This window comes from Triturus cristatus, chromosome 11, assembly GCF_964204655.1.
Source record: "Triturus cristatus chromosome 11, aTriCri1.1, whole genome shotgun sequence".
Taxonomy (NCBI): Eukaryota; Metazoa; Chordata; class Amphibia; order Caudata; family Salamandridae; genus Triturus; species Triturus cristatus.
Window position 1 is genome coordinate 671,104,867 of NC_140594.1, and position 18,464 is coordinate 671,123,330.

The 18,464-nt window shown below is 44.3% G+C and overlaps 1 protein-coding gene across 6 annotated transcripts in view; it reads left to right on the forward strand.

Moving 5' to 3' along the window:
- The window catches only part of LOC146785298 (diacylglycerol O-acyltransferase 2-like), a 296,079-nt gene that overhangs the window by 230,016 nt on the left and 47,599 nt on the right, over window positions 1-18,464 (forward strand). For all 6 annotated transcript variants that reach the window (XM_085634269.1, XM_085634270.1, XM_085634271.1 and 3 more), the window contains 2 exons: window positions 8,990-9,194; window positions 14,282-14,456. In XM_085634269.1, the coding sequence (XP_085490395.1) occupies window positions 8,990-9,194; window positions 14,282-14,456 (380 nt within the window). The remainder of the gene's footprint in view (window positions 1-8,989; window positions 9,195-14,281; window positions 14,457-18,464) is intronic.

Here is an 18,464-nt window from a genome sequence, read left to right on the forward strand (position 1 = left end):
ACGATAAAGTACCCTTCTGTGCAGCTAAGGTAGGAGGCTCTGGGCTGGTTGCATGATAACACGTTTACACATTTGTGTACACATGTGTTTGGGCTGAGTGAGAGAGACAGCTATCTAACTCAGCCCAGTATCTGCATACAGGTAGCCTGTCACAGGAAGGGACCCTTCGGGGACTGGAGCGACATTGTTCAGTCCTTATGAATGGGCATTAATAGTGCGAGTATGTACATCTGTAGCACTTCACTGAAGGATGTAGAGGGCTTTCCAGTGTTATAGATTATGGGCAAAATCTGCAACAAAGCACAGTTTTGCCGTTGTTATGCCTAGAAAGGAGTGTGATGCACCAATCCGGTGGTAAATCATGATACCAAATGCAGATCTGACATTCATTTCCACATATCTACACTCCTTGTGGCACTTCAAGATTTATCATTTTTCTTTGGCTTAGCTTCCAATTTGAATCTGGCTTTTGAATCACCCAGCTAGGCCAAAGTAATTACCCTGCTTGCCAGCTGGAGGTTAAAAGGCTTCCCCACATAATGAGGCCATTAGTCAGTAATTTGGCCTGGTCCTGGGAGAGGAGAGGAAGCAAATGGAATCTGAATGTGCTCATCAGTGCAGCACCAACTTAGCGCCACCTCGGCTCTAGCACAGCATCACTTCAACATCAGCACTGCACCATTTCAGCATCAGCACAGCACTACTTCAGCATCAGTGCACCACCACCAGTGCAGCCCCACCTCAGCACCAGTGCAACCCCACCTCAGTAGCAGCTCGGACCCAACAAAGCACCACTTCAGCATCAGCACAGCACCATCTCAGCATCAGCATCACGCAGCACCACCTTCGCACCTGCTCAGCGCCACCACCTCAGCATGACTCAGCATCACCTCAGCATCATTCAGCACCACCTCAGTATCACTCAGCATCACCTGAGCACCACCTCATCATCAGTACAGCATCATCTCAGCATCATCAGCACATCACCACCTCTTCATCAGTGAACCACCACCAGTGCAACACCAACTCAGCATCAGTACAGCACTGCCTCAGCACCAGCGTAGCACTACATCAACATCAGCACAGCACCACCTACACATCAGTGCAGCATCACCTTAGCACAGCACCAACTCAGCATCACTCAGCATGACATGAGCACAAGCTCACACCACCTGAGCACCAACGCAGAGCCACCACCTTAGCATGACTCAGCACCACCACAGGATAACTCAGCACCACCTCAGCATCACACAACACCTCCTCAGCATCAGCACAGCACCACCTCTGCATCAGCACATCACCATCTCAGCATCAGCACAGCACCTCCTCCTCATCCTTGCACCACCACCAGTGCAGCACCAATTCAGCATCAGCGCAGCACAACCTCAGCACCACCACAGCACCATCTCAACATCAGCACCACCTCCACATGAGTGCACCAACACCAGTGCAGCCCCACCTCAGCACAAGCACAGCCCCACCTCAGCAGCAACTCGACACCAAAGCTGCACCACTTCAGCATCAGCACAGCACCACCTATGCATCTGCGCAGTATCACTTGAGCACATCACCAACTCAGCATCACTCAGCACCAGCTCAGCGCCACCTAAGCATCATTGCAGCAGCACCACCTTAGAATTGTGCAGCACCAGCACAACATCACTCAGCACCAGCACAGCATCACTCAGCACCAGTGCAGCACCAGCTCAGCACTGCCTGAGCACCATTGCAACACCATCACCTTAGAATGGTTCAGCACCAGCACAGCATCACTCAACACCACCTTAGCATCAGTCCACCACCACCAGAGCAGCCCCACCTCCGCACCAGCGCAGCCCTACCTGATCAGCAACTCAACAACAAAGCAGCACCACTTCAGTATCTCTCAGCACCACCTCAGCATCATTCAGTACCACCTCAGTATCACTCAACATCACCTGAACACCACCTCAGCATCACTACAGCACCATCTCAGTGTCAGCACAGCACCACGTCCGCATCATTGCACCACCACCAATGCAGCACCAACTCAGCATCAGTGCAGCACCACTTCAGCACAGCGCCATCTCAACATCAGCAAGCACCACCTCAGCATCAGCACAGCACCACCTGAGCATCAGCACAGCACCACCTGAACATTAGTGCACCATCACCAATGCAGCCCTACCTCAGCTCCAGCGCAGCCCCACCTCAGCAGCGACTCAGCACCAAAACAGAACCACTTCATTATCAGTGCAGCACCACCTGAGCATCACCACCACCTCAGAATGGTTCAACACCAGCACACCATCACTCAGCACCAGCACAGCATCACTCAGCACCTCCTCAGATGAGAAGAACCTCAGCCCTGTAGAGGTGAGAGGTACCCAGGCAAGAGGCAAGACCTGGACAGGGGGTTATATGACAGGAGGCAGGCTTTGCACTCTCCCTCAGTGGAGGTACAATACTGAGAAAATAAGTCTCCAGAACAAAACGAAATTTAGAGCCGACGGGGCCAAAAGTCAATAGTCCTGGCGGCTAAAGCTTGGCACCGGAGCAGAGAAAATGGAGAAACTAACTAGGACCTCCGGAGGGACTGACTGGGACTGGGGTGCTCTGCATATCCTCCCACAGTTTATGTGAAATGCCCCTGGGGGTGCCTCTTCCATGGGACCGAAGTGAAAGAAAATGGCATGTGGTGGCGTGCGTGCGTCCCCTTCATTTTGATTAAAGGTGCCCCCAGGGTTCCCCGCCTCTCCAGTAGCCGAGTGCAAAAAGCAAGGAGAGCACAAGAAAAGATCCTGCCGCGCTCCGGTTCAGTAATGCCCGCGGGGCCGCTAGTTCCCTAATGACTAAGGGAATGTGAACACCACCACGGTCTGAACCAAAGCTGATCCCCGGGGGCCCCCAGTGCCTGGGGATCACCGCTGTGGTAACATGCAGTCCCCACCACCATGTGCGTGTCTGGAGGGGACGAGCACACCAGCCTGCATGGACAGTGGACGGGAGCGAAGGGTCCCCTGGCAGTGTCTCACACCAGTACAGCTGAGGGTGTCAGACGGGGTGCCTATGGCTGGGCTGCATGGGCTTGTGCTCCCACGTGGGCCCCACCATGGAGAAACACAGAAGGCTCAGGCTCACCCACCACAACTGATAACAAGCATTGGCATAGCCAATAGGTCTCGCCTTTGGGACCTTATAAGTGTTTAGCCATGCAACAGTTGCATAACTAAACACTTATAAGGTCGCAAAAGCGAGACCTATTGGCTATGCAAAGCGGCCATGGGGCCGCGAAAGTGAAAGTGATCGCGATGCGGTCAAACATCAAAGCTGCCGTGAAAGTGAAAGTAATCGCGGTAAAAGCAGCGCGCGCGCCCGCGCACATGCACTGTAGGTCTAGGCTGGCCTGGTAGCACTTTCTGGAGCCCTCTCAATAAGTCTCGCCAGACCAGCGCATGCGCTGGGTCAGGCGAGACCTAATCGCCAGACCAGCGCATGCGCTGGGTCAGGCGAGACCTAAAAAGAAAAGACGAGGCATTATGCCACATGTAGTAAAATAATGAAGGAGAGAGCCATTGTTGCAGCGCGAGGGCTTTAATAAAATATGCATGCCTCGGCGGGCCAAGGAGTACATCGGGGCTGCGCATCTGCGTATTGGCTTTTTGTGATGCCAAAGACAGAACGGGGCACCACCAATGATTTACCTATAGCCTTGAGGGGGCCACCGGAGATGCAATAGCCCGCCAGAAGAGTGCCTCTTGATTATATGTTGCCTTAGGTCTCACAGGGGTTACATTGATGACCCTGTGAGAAGAATGTTCTGCCTCAAGCACTCTTGGAGATCTTGGAAGGGTATGGACTTCTGCTGGTGGGTCCAATGCTTGCAGCACGTATAAAAGTAGAAGTAAAACTCAGGAACGCACTTTATGCAAATTGAGATGCTTTGTTGGCAAAGTTACCAGGAATCATTAGATGTTTTTAGGAAGAAATAGAAATATTCTATTGATAATGATAACAATGACAATGCATCGTTACATTTATAAATGAAGGTCATTAAAATACTTCATTGATAATCACATCACAAAGTTAGCAGTTAGCCATTACATGTCCTAATGATTGTTATTGTAAGACGGTAGCATCCTCAGGGATTTTAATAGGGTTGCAGTGGTTTAGTATGACATAGTTCTGCTTTTATTGGACAAAATAGTGTACCTGCTTTTTGATAACTTACTCCCATAACACAACAGGGGGTATTGTGTTTATAGGATTCAAGGGTCGCTAGGGATGTGAACTATTAGTAGGGTGTCATCATAGGTATTGCCCCTTGCCATCATGTATATATTTGTAAATGAATGTGCAGCCATGAGTAGTGTGTGTGCGTGATAAAGTACTTTTTCTTTTTACTGACTGAACAATGATTTATTGGGTGTTGTTTGTTGCATGCCTGCAATCTGGAGTACTAGCCCACACCACCTCCCCTGAGTAGACCTTGGATTGCTCTCCCTTTATACCCTGAGAGAGTCAAGTGCTACAACAGTGTACGCGGTTTTCAAGTACACACAAAGTTGTGGACTTATTACTTGGGAAGGACTCAGCCCCTCCCCAACTTATAGCCCACTTTTTTACAGACCTCTTCTCACATAAAAAGAGGATGCAATATCCGGGACCAAGCAGTCCATACATGTACAAATAAAAACAATGAAGGACAAAATACTCTGTGTATCTATTCAAAGTCTACAGGACAATATATCTGTGATAACTGCAGCATATCTACACACAACAAGCCATGTAAAGGTCTGGAACTAAGATTACAAGGGCCATGAGTACAGAGATCCCTGACAAACTGTAATAGTGTAAATGTATTATGCATGCATGAGAGATGACCACACGGAAAGTGAAAAACAAATATTAGAACTCAATCCAGCATTAGGTGTTCCAACCCAACTACCTGACTAGTTGCACATTTCACAGAGAAAGACCATTCAGAGAACTAATTAACATGGACAATTCTTTAAAAAATAGAGAGCACAAGTCTGTCGAAAACAAAACGGAGTCTGTTTTACACAGAGCAAAATAGGATTTTTATGTTGTCCACAGATCGGGAGGCGCCAAACGATGAGGTTGAATGAAATTTACGAACCCAATAAAATTTGAGCTCAGGAGAGACTTACTGACACCCACAATTAAACCTAAGAAATATTGTTTTGCGACAGATCAACATTTCATGACTAGAGTATCGATGGCGTTCACTTAATCACCCCGTATTACACACCATCCACCTTGTACATGGCGTCACCGGTCCTCCCCATACAGAGGACTGCATTCTTAAAGAAAGCCTCTGTAATAATACAGTTCGATGTTCTACATCCCCGAATCTCTCCATAGATAACCACCCAGATCTTTTAAAATTGCAGGACGGCAGCAGGGCACGCGGAAGCGTATTTGCGCACTTTGTCCTCTGCCAAATGTGGGTGTTTTGTCTACAGCAGAAAAGGACTGTTGATGACATAGTGACATAATGGCCCAATGCAATAGGATTTCAATTAAACAACTTAAACTCAGCTCCCACACATATGGGGACTGAGAGGCTACCATTTAGATATACCCTTTGATAGTCACTGAATCAGAGATAGGACTGGTGGCCCCAACTCTAATGACCACTGAGTCTTGGTTCTATGAACTCTACCATGGATTTAACATTGATCAGCATGTGTGCCTAATTGCTGGCCATGATTGTAATATTTAACCCTTGCTTAGTTCATGAACCATGGCCCCCCACTCTAATTTTGAGCCTATTTGTCTTTTTTGTCCAGTGGCCACCAACCTTTTTCTGTAATGATGAAACAATGTGCATTAGCTTCACTTTTATCCCTGTAGATCCTGCCATTGAAAAAATGCGTAGGCACGTGGCTTGTATTGCTAGTTTCCTACAGTTCGAACTGTCTCTACTTATGTAAGCACAATAGAGAAAGTATACTGTCTATTTCACTTGTGTGGATTGCGTTGAGCATATGAATGTTGTGTGATAGCGGCTAAACATACAAAGGGGCACCAGAAGTATTTACTACTCTTCTAATACAATAGTATTTTATTTATCGTGCACAATGATTATGAGTTGTTGGTTTTTATTCAAATACCTTTTACTGGCTGATTAATTCCTACAGGACAGTATCCTGAGGTCCTGATCTCTTTATCGGGTTAGTTCTATAATACCACCTATACCAGACGACCAGGGACTGCATAGTCTGGGTACAAAGGGTGATACTAATACTGATGATAGCCTTATCATGTTATCAGATAATTTGGGAGGGCAGAGTTTTGACTTTACAAAGAGATAAGGGAAGTGTCCTATTATCACCCCACATCCATTTCTATTTTTAATCTTGTATTCAATAGAACTAAAATAGAGCTATTACAACTTAGGGAGCTCATTACGATTTCAGTCAGAAAGCCTCTGACCGACAGTCGGAGGCTTCCCGACCTCATTGGAGCCCTTCCAACTGCCTCGGTCGATTTACGGTCCAACCGTTCTATTACAATGTTCTCGGTCGGAACGTACACCAGCCAGTCATTCCGTCTCGGTTTCAACCATCTCTCAGAGTATTCCTGCTGGTCGGGACCACACTGTAACCCCCTATGGACAGCGCTTCCACCTTCGGGATTACAATGTTTGATTCTGACAGCCTTTTCGGCCTGCTTTTCCGACATGGAAAGGCTGTTGAATAGTGACTTTAGGGGCCCATAGCAGGGCCCCCTTGCCCCCGCGGCCTACGGTTGCTGGCCGAGGGGGTACATAAGCTACTACCCTGTAAAACCCTGCACTGTGTGGCAGGCTCCAAGGGGTGCCTGCGACAGGATGCAGGGTTTTACACACACACACCCATTTCCCCATAGGAGGTTGTGTTATGGCCGGTTTACAGCAGTAACACAAGCTCCAAAAGAGAACAATGGGAATCCGACCGAACAGTGTCCGGTCGCATCGTAAACCAGTGGTCGGAACTGCAGACTGCCTGTCAGTCTGTCCCGAGTCCAAGATGGTCGGAGGCTTTCCGACCGACATCGTAATGAGCCCTTTAGTGTATGTTCTATTTTTTAACACAGTTTAAATCTATCACAACCCTTTTCACGCACCAAAAAAGTCACTTAAATTAAGAGCACTTGATAAGCCTGCCTTGCAACACTTGTTGCTAGTCAATTTAAAAACAAAGAAGCCCGATAGTGCACCTACAGGGTGTAAATCCCTAAATGTAATTGGATATCATCATGCAGAGATAGCAGGACTTGAAAAAACGCTTCAAAGGCAAAATCCAAACTCCAAACTCCAAACTCCAGCTCCAACTCCAAACTTCATCTGCATACAGCCCAGAAATGTCTCTATTTAGATGAACACACATCAAATGGAGAAGATCAACTAGATTGCTTAAATGGGATTAAAATAAAATCTTCTGAAACATCTGCATTCTCAACTACCAACAAAGGCTGCTAGTTACTGATATACAGATTATAGGAGGCATACAGAGTATAGGAAGGCCATACAGAGGAAATTCAATCTCCAAAATCTATCTTTTCAATTTTAGCCTGGTACCAGATCTACAATTATATCCTGGGACTATACCTAATTGGCCATAAATGCATAAAGAAACCCTGGGATTGTTTGTTGGTCAATACACCTAATTCCAGATGAGAAACAATGTTCGGGAATCTTCGATTTGTAGAATTTGAAGTCTCACCACAATGTTTATCCCGTAAAGAAATGCCATGACTATCAGCAGTCTAACAACATGCTGAACACCCTTAAAAGCAGCAACCAATTCTCTCCAATTGCATGGGTTGGCTATCTCCTCAATTGACAAGAGCTGACTCCAAAGGGACTACTCAACCCTTCTGGGTCTCATTTGTTAGGAGAACAAGGAGTTCTGTGGTTCCAAAGAGATCCTGTTTAAAAATTTCCTGGTACAGACCAAAGACAGGATAGTGTTTCCCAGTCTGGAAAAGAGTGAGGCTCAAATAAACACCAGATTTTCGATGGGCGGCAGCAGTTCATGAGAAATCCATTCATTCGCACAAGGGTGTATACCAATGGGACATCCTGCACTCAGTAGCATAGCAAGGATGCCCTTGGACCTGGTGTGAGCAAGGAAAATGGACCCTTTGACTGATTTTGAGTTAGTAAACTACAGCATTGTCAGTCTTCAATGGCCCCACAGGGTACTGGGCCCGGATGCCTCTGCACCTGCTACACTAATGGTAGTTACGTCGCTGACTACTTACAGAGTGATATCAGACCAACCATTTATCTAAATATGGGTGTGGTGGCAGGTTGTCATGGCCATTATAGGTAGTGCCGTGAAGCAGACTGGAGGCAGACAGGACAGATTATTCGGGCCACTCCCTGAAAATCTTTCATCAGGTTAAATGGGATAGGGAGTAAGCTTTCTGAAGAGCTACTGAAACCATAAAACAACCCAGCAGGACCAGGGTAAACTCTGTAATGCCTCGCTGGCTGCTGGCTCTTTATGAAATCGACCTGACGTCTGAGGCTGAGGATTGAATATATATCTTGAAGGTATTATGGCGTCTCCTCTCATTAGCGACTATGGGAACTCTGATTCAAGTACGTCAGCAGAAGAAGCGGAAAACAGTGCGCTCTCATTCCCCTGTTGCCTTGGCGCATCAATTAGGCCATCCCTGTGGCCAGCCAAAGACACTGTCTCTTACCATGATGTAAATAAACTGACACAAAAAGAAAGTGAGGGGAGGAGTTACGTATACCTCATTATGGAGGCGGCTGTAACGATTGGCAGAACTTTAGGGATTGGGGCCCAAATTACGGATTGGGATTAGGAAGTGGAGCAATGGGATAGCACACCTTACCGAAGGTCATATAGCACAGGTCATAGGAGTGGGTGATATTTGTTTGCAAATCTTGTGCACTTTTTATTTGAAATTGTGCTTCTCACTCTTAGTAAACAGTGGGATTTTTTTGCATTTCTTTTCTCTGTTCTCCCAGCTTTTGAAAACTTCGGACCTCGACCCAAGTCAAAATTATATATTTGCCTGCCATCCCCATGGCATTATGAGCATTGGCGCTTTCTGTAATTTTGGAACGGAGGCAACTCGATTTTCCAAAGCTTTTCCAGGAATAAAAACATTTCTGACAACATTAAATGGCAATTTCCGCGTACCGTTGTTCAGGGATTATTTGATGGCAGCAGGTAAGTGGTTAAATAATGAATTAAAGAAAAGTTTTTTATTGTGAAAAATTCAAGTTGATTTACATTTCTTTTACAAAATACCGGTTACTATCACATGACTCGTCAGTAATCCTAATAGAGAACACAAAACTCGTTAAAGGGCTTATCTGTAAATATTTATGGTAAGAATGTTGTCGTTATTTTTTCAGTTTTGCATAAAATGTATTTTACTTTTTAATAATTATGTTTTTTTTTACATTTTTTACAATCATTTATTATGCATATTATATAGGCCTCTGAAGGGAGCCCAGAATAACATTAAACACTAGAATTGTTTTCCAGTACCAATAAAGGACAACACTTTTTTGCTGGAATAAAAGGAGGTTATGTTATTTTGTATCTTCGGTACAAATAATTCAAATACAGATAGATACATATAGACAAAGTGGTAATGAGGGCATATCCAAATTTGTTTTACCAAAGTTTCGTTTTATATTCTCAAATTAATCAGACTAACTGATTGCCGACTTTCTTTAATATGTCATTGCCTGCAGCACAAATGCCTTTAAAAATGCTAGATTTTGTGTGCAATCGTGTTTTTTTTATTTACAAAAACAAATTCAGTCAGACAATATTTAAATCACATGCCTCATATTTATTTAGGAAGTCTGCAACAAGAGGTACAATTGCTAAACAGATTCTGGAGACAATTCAGATATGTTCCTCATTAGCTGGAAAAACGTTACAAGCAAAATGAAGTGCACAATTTACAAGAAATAACTTTGCTTCATCAGTTTCATTAGTATACATAAGAAAAGTATCTATAATTGATATCTATAGTGCAGCTACATGGTAATCAATGCATACTTTTACAGAACAAATGTTAAAACATTTGTTTCCGAACGCCTCCTATTAGAAGACCGTTCTGTCTAACTGATGCACAGCATGCGAGTCTACAACAGTGCAGGTTTCAAAAGAAACTAGCTACTTACCTGTGACAGTAGAATTGCAGATTACAGATATTCCAGAATGACTTGTGATCCTACCTCCTCCCAGGTGAAGTGGAATCGTCCAAATGAAGACAGCAAATAAGACAATATATGAGACAGATGTGACCCATCAAATCACAAAGGGAAAAAAAGAATCCAAAGGTGGTGGCCATATAATCGTGTATTGTGGTCTCATAGTTGGCCTTACAATGAGTCATACTGACTCCTCCTGTGGGCAAAAAGCTATTTTATACAAAGACTATTTTCGGACTCAAAGTCTCTAGATAGTGGCATAATGCGCAGCATGTAAATCTAGACCAGCCTCAAACCATAAAATGGTTATTACGGGTATTGTATTGCAACATTTATATAGCGCTCACTATCCCTATGTGGGGAGTTGAACTGCTTGCCTACATGAGCAGCATGCAACTCCTTTGTGGTGTGTGGTTGGAATTGTGCTGTCTGTATTTGGATCATATGTGGGAAGTGTTTCCATGTGTGAGGCGCGGTTAGCAGTGTGCTAGGTGAAAAGGCGTAACAGATATAGTTTTCAGTAGCTTTGAGCAACTCTGCAGATTCCTTTACTGTATTCTTATGATCATAGTCTACCTTGCTGGCTACAGCACTGTTTTTTCCATTATGAGATATTTCACCTTTTACAGTCTTGAACAGGCATAGGGTGGAGGGAGAAATGGAGGGCAGAACTGCTGTGATGGACTTTGTTATCATCATTGCATATCCTCATTGGGAGATGCCAAGAGGCGGTCTTAGTATGTAGCTGGTTGGGACGTGCAGTGGTGAATACAATTAAAGTCCACCATTGGCCAGCAGCGTGTGGCATATCTCTTCAGTACTTCCACCCGTGTTCATTTGGTGATGCTTTATTGCTGTGGACTGGTACAGTACTGGGTAGTGGACGTGGCCATAACGGGTTTCTCTTATGTAAGTGTAAAAGTGTCAAACAGCACTAGCGAATTGTTATGCAACCTGTATGAGTTGCAACCAGGTGTGGAACAGAAGGGTTATATATGAATTGACATTACTATATGCTACCCAGGCATAGCTCTGTGCTCAGGTTGGGATGCACTGTGGATTGTGGATGAATTATTCTGAGTTCTATTTCAGTAGTTATCCTGTATGTACATATTTTTTACAACATGAATGGCATGCACAGGCTAACAAACTCAAGATGGTCAATACACTTCTTGCTGAAATATTACATTGCCCAGTTTCGTCTTGATTTCTATTCTGGCCATTTTCAACCAATGAAACCCTGTCAGAGGTATTTCTATTTTGCCATTCCTTTCATAAAAGAGGTCTGATACATGAATTTCTACATTCAGTACTTATTAGAGTGAAAGAGCGGACACCTGCCTTATCATGAGTGTTGGGAGGAGGGTTATGTCAGCTTTTCACACCTCAACCCAAAAGGAGCAGAAAACAACAGTAGACCCAGAAATAGGTTTTCACAAATTCTCTTGCTTGCGGTAGGCAGGCCTACCCAATAGTAAAAATAAGCCAGTTTACTGGACTCTCAGGGCAAATGTAACAATTGCTATTCAAATGTTCTCTAAGCACTACATTAGGCCATGTACTCCCAAGCTTGGTTTACAGAGGAAGTGTGGCTTGTTTTCCTCATCTATCTGCGTCAACGAGGCACTGCTTCCAGAGACATATACACGGATGCAATACAATAGAGGATTTTAGAGGAAGATTGTACACTGTCCTCCAATGCGATCTCTGTCCATGAATACCTTTGCCCTCCAGTACCAGACAAAAACTTAGAAAACTAATGGTAAAACAGTAGCTAAAAGTATGACACATCTTTTTAAATAACACATCTTACCTTAACCATAAACAAAACCTCAATAAGAGTTTTAAAATTATTTTAAACTCTTTATGCTGTATTCCTGCTACTAAACAAAGTACACTGATTTTGCTTCATGGACATTTTTGTTCCAATAATTTTCTAACAAAACACAAAATGTGAACAGATCCAGTGGGCTCTATTTTTAATCCGTAGTGAACGTACCAGATCAAAGGCTGAGTGCACTATTGATTATTCTGTAAGTAGTAAATGGTTCCCAAGACCATTCGCTCTATTTTTGCTCTGGTACAAAGTTCATATAACCTGGCACCCACCAGGTGCCCATTCCCAAAGAGAGTAGGGTTCAAGAAATATTGAAATAAATGAAATATGAATTGTGTTGAGGAGGCTTGCGCACCTTATTATGTGAAAAAGAAGAAGCCAAAAAAAAATAATTTAAATCCCCAAAATCAAAAAAGAAGAAATAAGATTAATTACCCGTTAATTAAAAATGGATTGCAGTAGAATTTAGGACAGAATAAGGGTTAAAAAAGCCTTAGGGTTAGTGAGAGATGATTGGTTAGAGCTAGGGTTAGGTAAAGAGTAAGGTTTAGTGTTAGGAGAGTTATTAAGTTAGTGTAAGTGAAAGGGAGTTAGAATTAGAGAAAGCTTAGGGTATGAGTACTAGTTACGGTTAAGTTTGATGCCAAGTTTTGACATAATGGCATTCTTCAATGTGAGTCCTTTGTTATGGTTGACCTAATGCAAAATGAAAAAATCATGTGCATGGTTTATTCATTATGGGATTAGTATTATAGAATGCTTTATTATAGTATTCTTCATTTGCACATATATCCCTGCACACACCTGATACACAGCAGAATCTAAGTGTTAACCTGGGGTGCAGGGGGTATCTTCAAAAGAAGGGAAACAGTCGGAACAATGCGGGCAGAGCCATGTGTGTTCCAACAACGCAAGCGCTACCACGCTTGCCTTAACCACTCATATGCCTTATCCACGCATATGTGTGGTTAAGGCAGTGCGAGGTCTAGCTGCTGCTGGGCGGAAACAGGGAGGATCGGGAGAGGACGCAGCAGGGTAAGTTGGGTGGCTGGGGCTAGGTTTTGGGGGGCTGCAGGTAGTTTTAAAGGGTTTGGGTAGTTTTCAGGACTGGGGGAGTCGGGGTTGTTTTCAGAGCTGGGGGGTCAGGGAAGTTTCTAGGGCTCGGTGGGGGACGGTAGTATTTAGGCTTAGGGGAGGGTGGGGTCATTTTTTAGAGCTTGGTGGGCAGGGAAGTTTTCAGGGCTGGGGAGGGGGTTGGTTTTCAGGAGGTAGAGGGGTAGTTTTAGGTCTCTGGTGGGGTCTTGAGGGGGGTCGGGTAGTTTTTAGGGCTCAGGGGGATAAGGGTAGTTTTTTAGGGCTTAGGGGAAGGTGGGGGTAGTTTCTAGTGCTTGGGGGGCAGGGAAGTTTTTAGGACTCGCCGAGGGGGTTGGTTTTCAGGAGGGAGGAGGTAGTTTTAGGTCTCAGGGCGGGGGAGAGGGATCGGGGGAGAGTAAGACTTTCGTGATAAGTCTTAACCATGCATATGTCATTGCCATACATGCCTTAACAACTCATATTACGTTGTAAAGGTATGCATGGTAAAGGCATGTGCGTGGTTATGGTTAAGACTTGCGTGGTTAAGATCATGTGGAACCGGTGCGTGGTTCTGTCACACAACAGAATAATTATATTTATAAAACAAAATATTCAAAATATGTATTGTTGTGGGAAATCATATCTTTTCATGTTATAGTATTTATGAAATTCTGGTTTTGCCATCTACTACCTAAACATTAATTACTTCAGTTCATTTTAAATGTAATTATGGCCTGTCTTTTGTACAGTTTGAAGCTCAATGTCACCCATATACTACAACCCCAAAACTGCTACATGCTGGGCCAGAATTCAAACGTCAGCATTATTTCTTCATACCACCACTAATAATACCTGTCATAAAACGCATTCAAAGTTAGTGAACGTACGCTAATTAACTTTAATTGAACAATGTTTATTGTCACAACCAGTCTCCCAAATTCAGTAGCCATTCCAGTTCCTTCCTTTTCCACTATGTTTTGATATATTTTTTAACTGATATAATAATAACTTTCATAGTTTAGTTATGTTTTCTCTCGTGTGTTTGTGTGTGTGTGTGTGTTAGCACGTAAGGTGGTTTTGATTGCACTTTTACTCCTTCTATTTAGTATGCCAAGCACATTGAAACTCAATGAACTTTAAGTGTGAGATATTATTGTCTGTTTGTCTGCTTCCAGGTATATGTTCTGTGAACAACTCGTCCATTGACTACCTTCTATCAAGCAACGGAACAGGGAACGCCGTAGTCATAGTTGTAGGGGGTGCAGCAGAAGCCTTAAACTGTACCAGCAAGGAGCACATACTGACACTGAAGAATCGAAAAGGATTCATTAAAAAGGCTCTGACACATGGGTATGTATGCATGACTTACATAGTGCTAGCTAATATGCAAAACAAGAAAGATCTGTTCAGAATGAAGAGTTTCAGTGGTAAGTGCAAGAACAGTGGGAAAGGGGAGAGGAACGAGATCTAGCATCTAGGGCAGGGCAGTGGCGGCTCCTCCGCTAAGGCGGAGGAACGTCGCCCCACTGCTTTCAGCAGTGTAAGTAAAGGAAAAATAGAATGGTAATAGCTCGTTATTATCATTTTATTTGTTCCTGCTGTAGCGTCTTTGCGGGGCAGGCTGCACAGCTCTCAGAGCAGGGGGAGCAGTGGTAGGCAATCTGTAAGTGCGCAATTACACTGTTTGGCCAGCCCTCTCTGGCTGGCCAAACATTTCATGCGTACTTTGCATGTTCTCCACCCAGGCTGCATTACAGCCTGGGTGAAGAACATGCCCAGGCTCCCATTCCATAGCTGAGCGCTGAACCAAGGCGCTCAGACCAATCACAACACTGCATTGCAGCATTGTGATTGGTCAGAGGAGCCTGTGTGCTTCCTGTCCCCGCCCAGGAGAGGGACGATGTGGAGAGACAAGACGTGACTAGGAGGTAAGTTACATTTCTTTTTCTTTAACATGCCCCCTCACCTCTGCCCTTTGCCCTGCCACTCCTGATGCGTGCCAGCCGCCACTGGGGCAGGGCTCTCCAAAGTTGGTCCTGGATGGCTATTGCTTTCCATTGAAATATTCCATATTCCTCCGCTTATTAGAAAGCCATACCTTCTGACTGTCCTTTATTTAAACTAGACATTATGCATAGATATGTGTATTTTAAATGAGTATGAAGAATATTGTGGAGAGTATCACCTACCCACCAAACAAGTGCGCGCTGTACTCAATGAAACACTAAGGTTTCTTCTCATATTTCGATTTATTATTTTTTTGAAAATAATTTCTCCATCGATTAAACTTCAAGTATTGTTAGATCAGTTACATGTTGCATACACACTCATCTTGTGATGAAATGATTCACGTTTGAATTTTCAACTTTATACATCCACCCAATGCATTTCGGATCACTAAACTCTGACCCTTCTTCAGGGGTCTATAAGAAATGAAATGAAACAGGACCATTAGGTTCACTATACGGTTCGATAAACATAATATGCAATCTCCAAAAACATGATATACAGCCAAAACTCAAAATGAAACACGAACAAAAATGAATTGGCAAAGTTAATCCGTATCATAGAAAATCAACATCAAGTTAACTTGAGAGTTTTTTTCATAATAAACACACTATGACATGCGCAGAAGAGAACATGTTGACATTTCAACGACCTAGGTATTATAGATGTAAAGCCTTACAAACATTCATGGAGTGCATCTGAGTCCCTCTTAACATTCCTCTTACTGCTTATGTTTTCAGCCGCACTAGTGGGGGTGAAGTTTTGGCCAGCAAAGAGGGGCCATGGTTACCTCACTTCTGGGAAGCCTCATTTGCGTAATTGATGTTGGTGAGAATCACAATATTGTGTCTGAAATTCCAAACTACAACAACATTGTATGCGCAATGTCGAATATCAATTTATTGGCAATGGAAGTTGATGTGGAGTAAGAATAGTACATCTATTTTTCCCTTAGTGATATTTGTGTAGGTCAGAAGTATTGCCCTCCAGTCGGATCCTTGAAGAACTCTGGGGCCTTGTTGTGGAGACAGGGGGGCCGATTCACAGAACTAACTTAAGACAAAATCCTAAACTTACTACTTTTGGTATTCACAGAAGTTAGGATTTTGTCTTACGTTTGTCTTAAGACAAACTTAAGACAGACTTAAGACAGACTTAAGACAGACTTAAGACAAACTTAAGACAGACTTAAGACAAACTTAAGACAGACTTAAGACAGACTTAAGACAGACTTAAGACAAACTTAAGACAAAATCTTAACTTCTGTGAATACCAAAAGTAGTAAGTTTAGGATTTTGTCTTAAGTTAGTTCTGTGAATCGGGCCCAGTGTGAGGACATGAAAGGAGCCCAGACATCTGACTCCTTCTTTTCTCATTAGCCCGGAATGTCAGAGCAGTAAAGCGCGAGGAGGGACTGTATTTTTAGGCTTAGACAGGGAGAGCTGTGTAACTGAACCCTGGCGGGTGTCTGTTTGCAGGTACATGAAGACACACACACATTTACACATACTTTTGAGTGTACGTCCGTCTTTGTGTGCAGGTATGTGTATTTATACCTGTATACCAGTGCGCCTGTCCCTCCCGTACAGGGCACAAGTCCTAGAAAAAGAAGTGGGGGAACTAACCTAGTTAATCAGAATGCAAGTGGCATCAGAGCGCGTGACACGTGAGGCGCGTGACATCACAAGAAGTGGCATCACAAGAAGTGACATCAGATCTTAAGCCCTCCCATATATGTTTAGCAGGTGTATCATGAGTACATTTGAGCAAATTTCGAGTATACTTGCAAACCCTCCTGATTTAGACAGAAGATTCTCACTTTTGTGCTCTACACATAAAACAATGTTGCCTTTTGTCATCGTAAAGCTTCCTCTAGCCATAGTGCTTTAAAAGAAAAAATAGTGATATTTAAATTATTACAACGCCTCCTCAGGGGTAGTAAGCGCTATATAAATGCTATTTATTTTGTGCAAATACTGGGAAAGATCAACACATCTGATGTTCTGACAGTGCATGCATATCTCCTAAACAGAGCCAGAGCAAAGTGAAAAGCTGCTTCTCGTAAGCATGTGTGAGGTGCTAACCTTTGTTTCCCCTCTGCTGCATTTGATTCTAGGTGTGGGGCTCTTGACTGCTGCCAGCCAGGAGACTCGAACAAAAGGAGGCCTGATGACCTCGCTGATCTGGCCTTTGTATGGGCCCAGCAGGAGTCTGAAACAGGGCCAGACTGGGAACCAAAACTGGCCCTGGCAAAGTGCTCGGCTGCCCCCCCCCCCCGCGGGGGGTTGGGGGTGCCGCTGAGCTCTTTGCCAGGGCCGGTTTTCGTTACAGGGCCGATCTTGGCCCTGTAACAAAAACGGCCCCCAAGGGCCCAAAACCGGCCCCCACCCGTGCGGCGCACCGGGGGTTGCCCGGTGCCCGCTACAGCCAGTCCGGCCCTGGTCTGAAATAAGAGAGCCCCGCCCCCGCCTGCACGTTGTTGTGATCGAAAGCAGACAACGTAGGCACTGCTGAAAGTGTCCCGGTCTTTGGAAATTACACCGGGACAAATTCAGCATATTTTTCAGTGGGGTCTAACTTCTTGGCAGGGTGGACGGCGTCCACCTTGTGAAAAAAGTGGGTGGACGCCGTCCACCCGGGTGTACCCCCGACTCATGCCCTGCTCCCGTATGTGCCTAGGTGCATCTGTATGCATACATTCCTCTCTGCGTGTCTGTCTATTCCGGCGTACCTGCTTTTACAGGGGGTTGGGGAAATTGGGCAGTTCAGTGCATCAATGTTTTTTTGTGAAAACTGAGAAAAATGTCCCTTACACTTCCTGAAACACATGTGCCGCAGTAATAATGCTGTCCTGGTCAGGCACCAAGCTTTGAGCATTCCCATCATAACCAAATTATTTTAACCCTTCAATACCCAGTATCAATGCTCCCTCTCTAGTCATTCATTCAGTCATCTCACATTCATCAGTCATCCATCATTAGTCTTATTCATTCACCATATTCCAACCTCGTTACCCTGTCACCCGAGCGCTGTCTCTCCTTGAAAGATGAATACGTTATGTTTAATCCTCTGAAAGTGAACTTACTGATTTACACACCCTGAAAGGCGCAAGCGAAAATCCACTGCCACCTCAGGCAGTTTACTCTGAGCCTTGATTCATCTGTATGTATCCTAGCCCTTTAATTAACTGACTGAATAAATGTACGTTTTATAGCGTGCACTATAAAACACGTCTTTTGGCACTCAAAAGTCATGTTGCCTCAATATAGAAAAACAACTGGAAAAGGGCAAAGAAACAAGGAGTCTTTGTAATATTGTGAATGCCCATGCCATTACCTAACAAGCAATGGC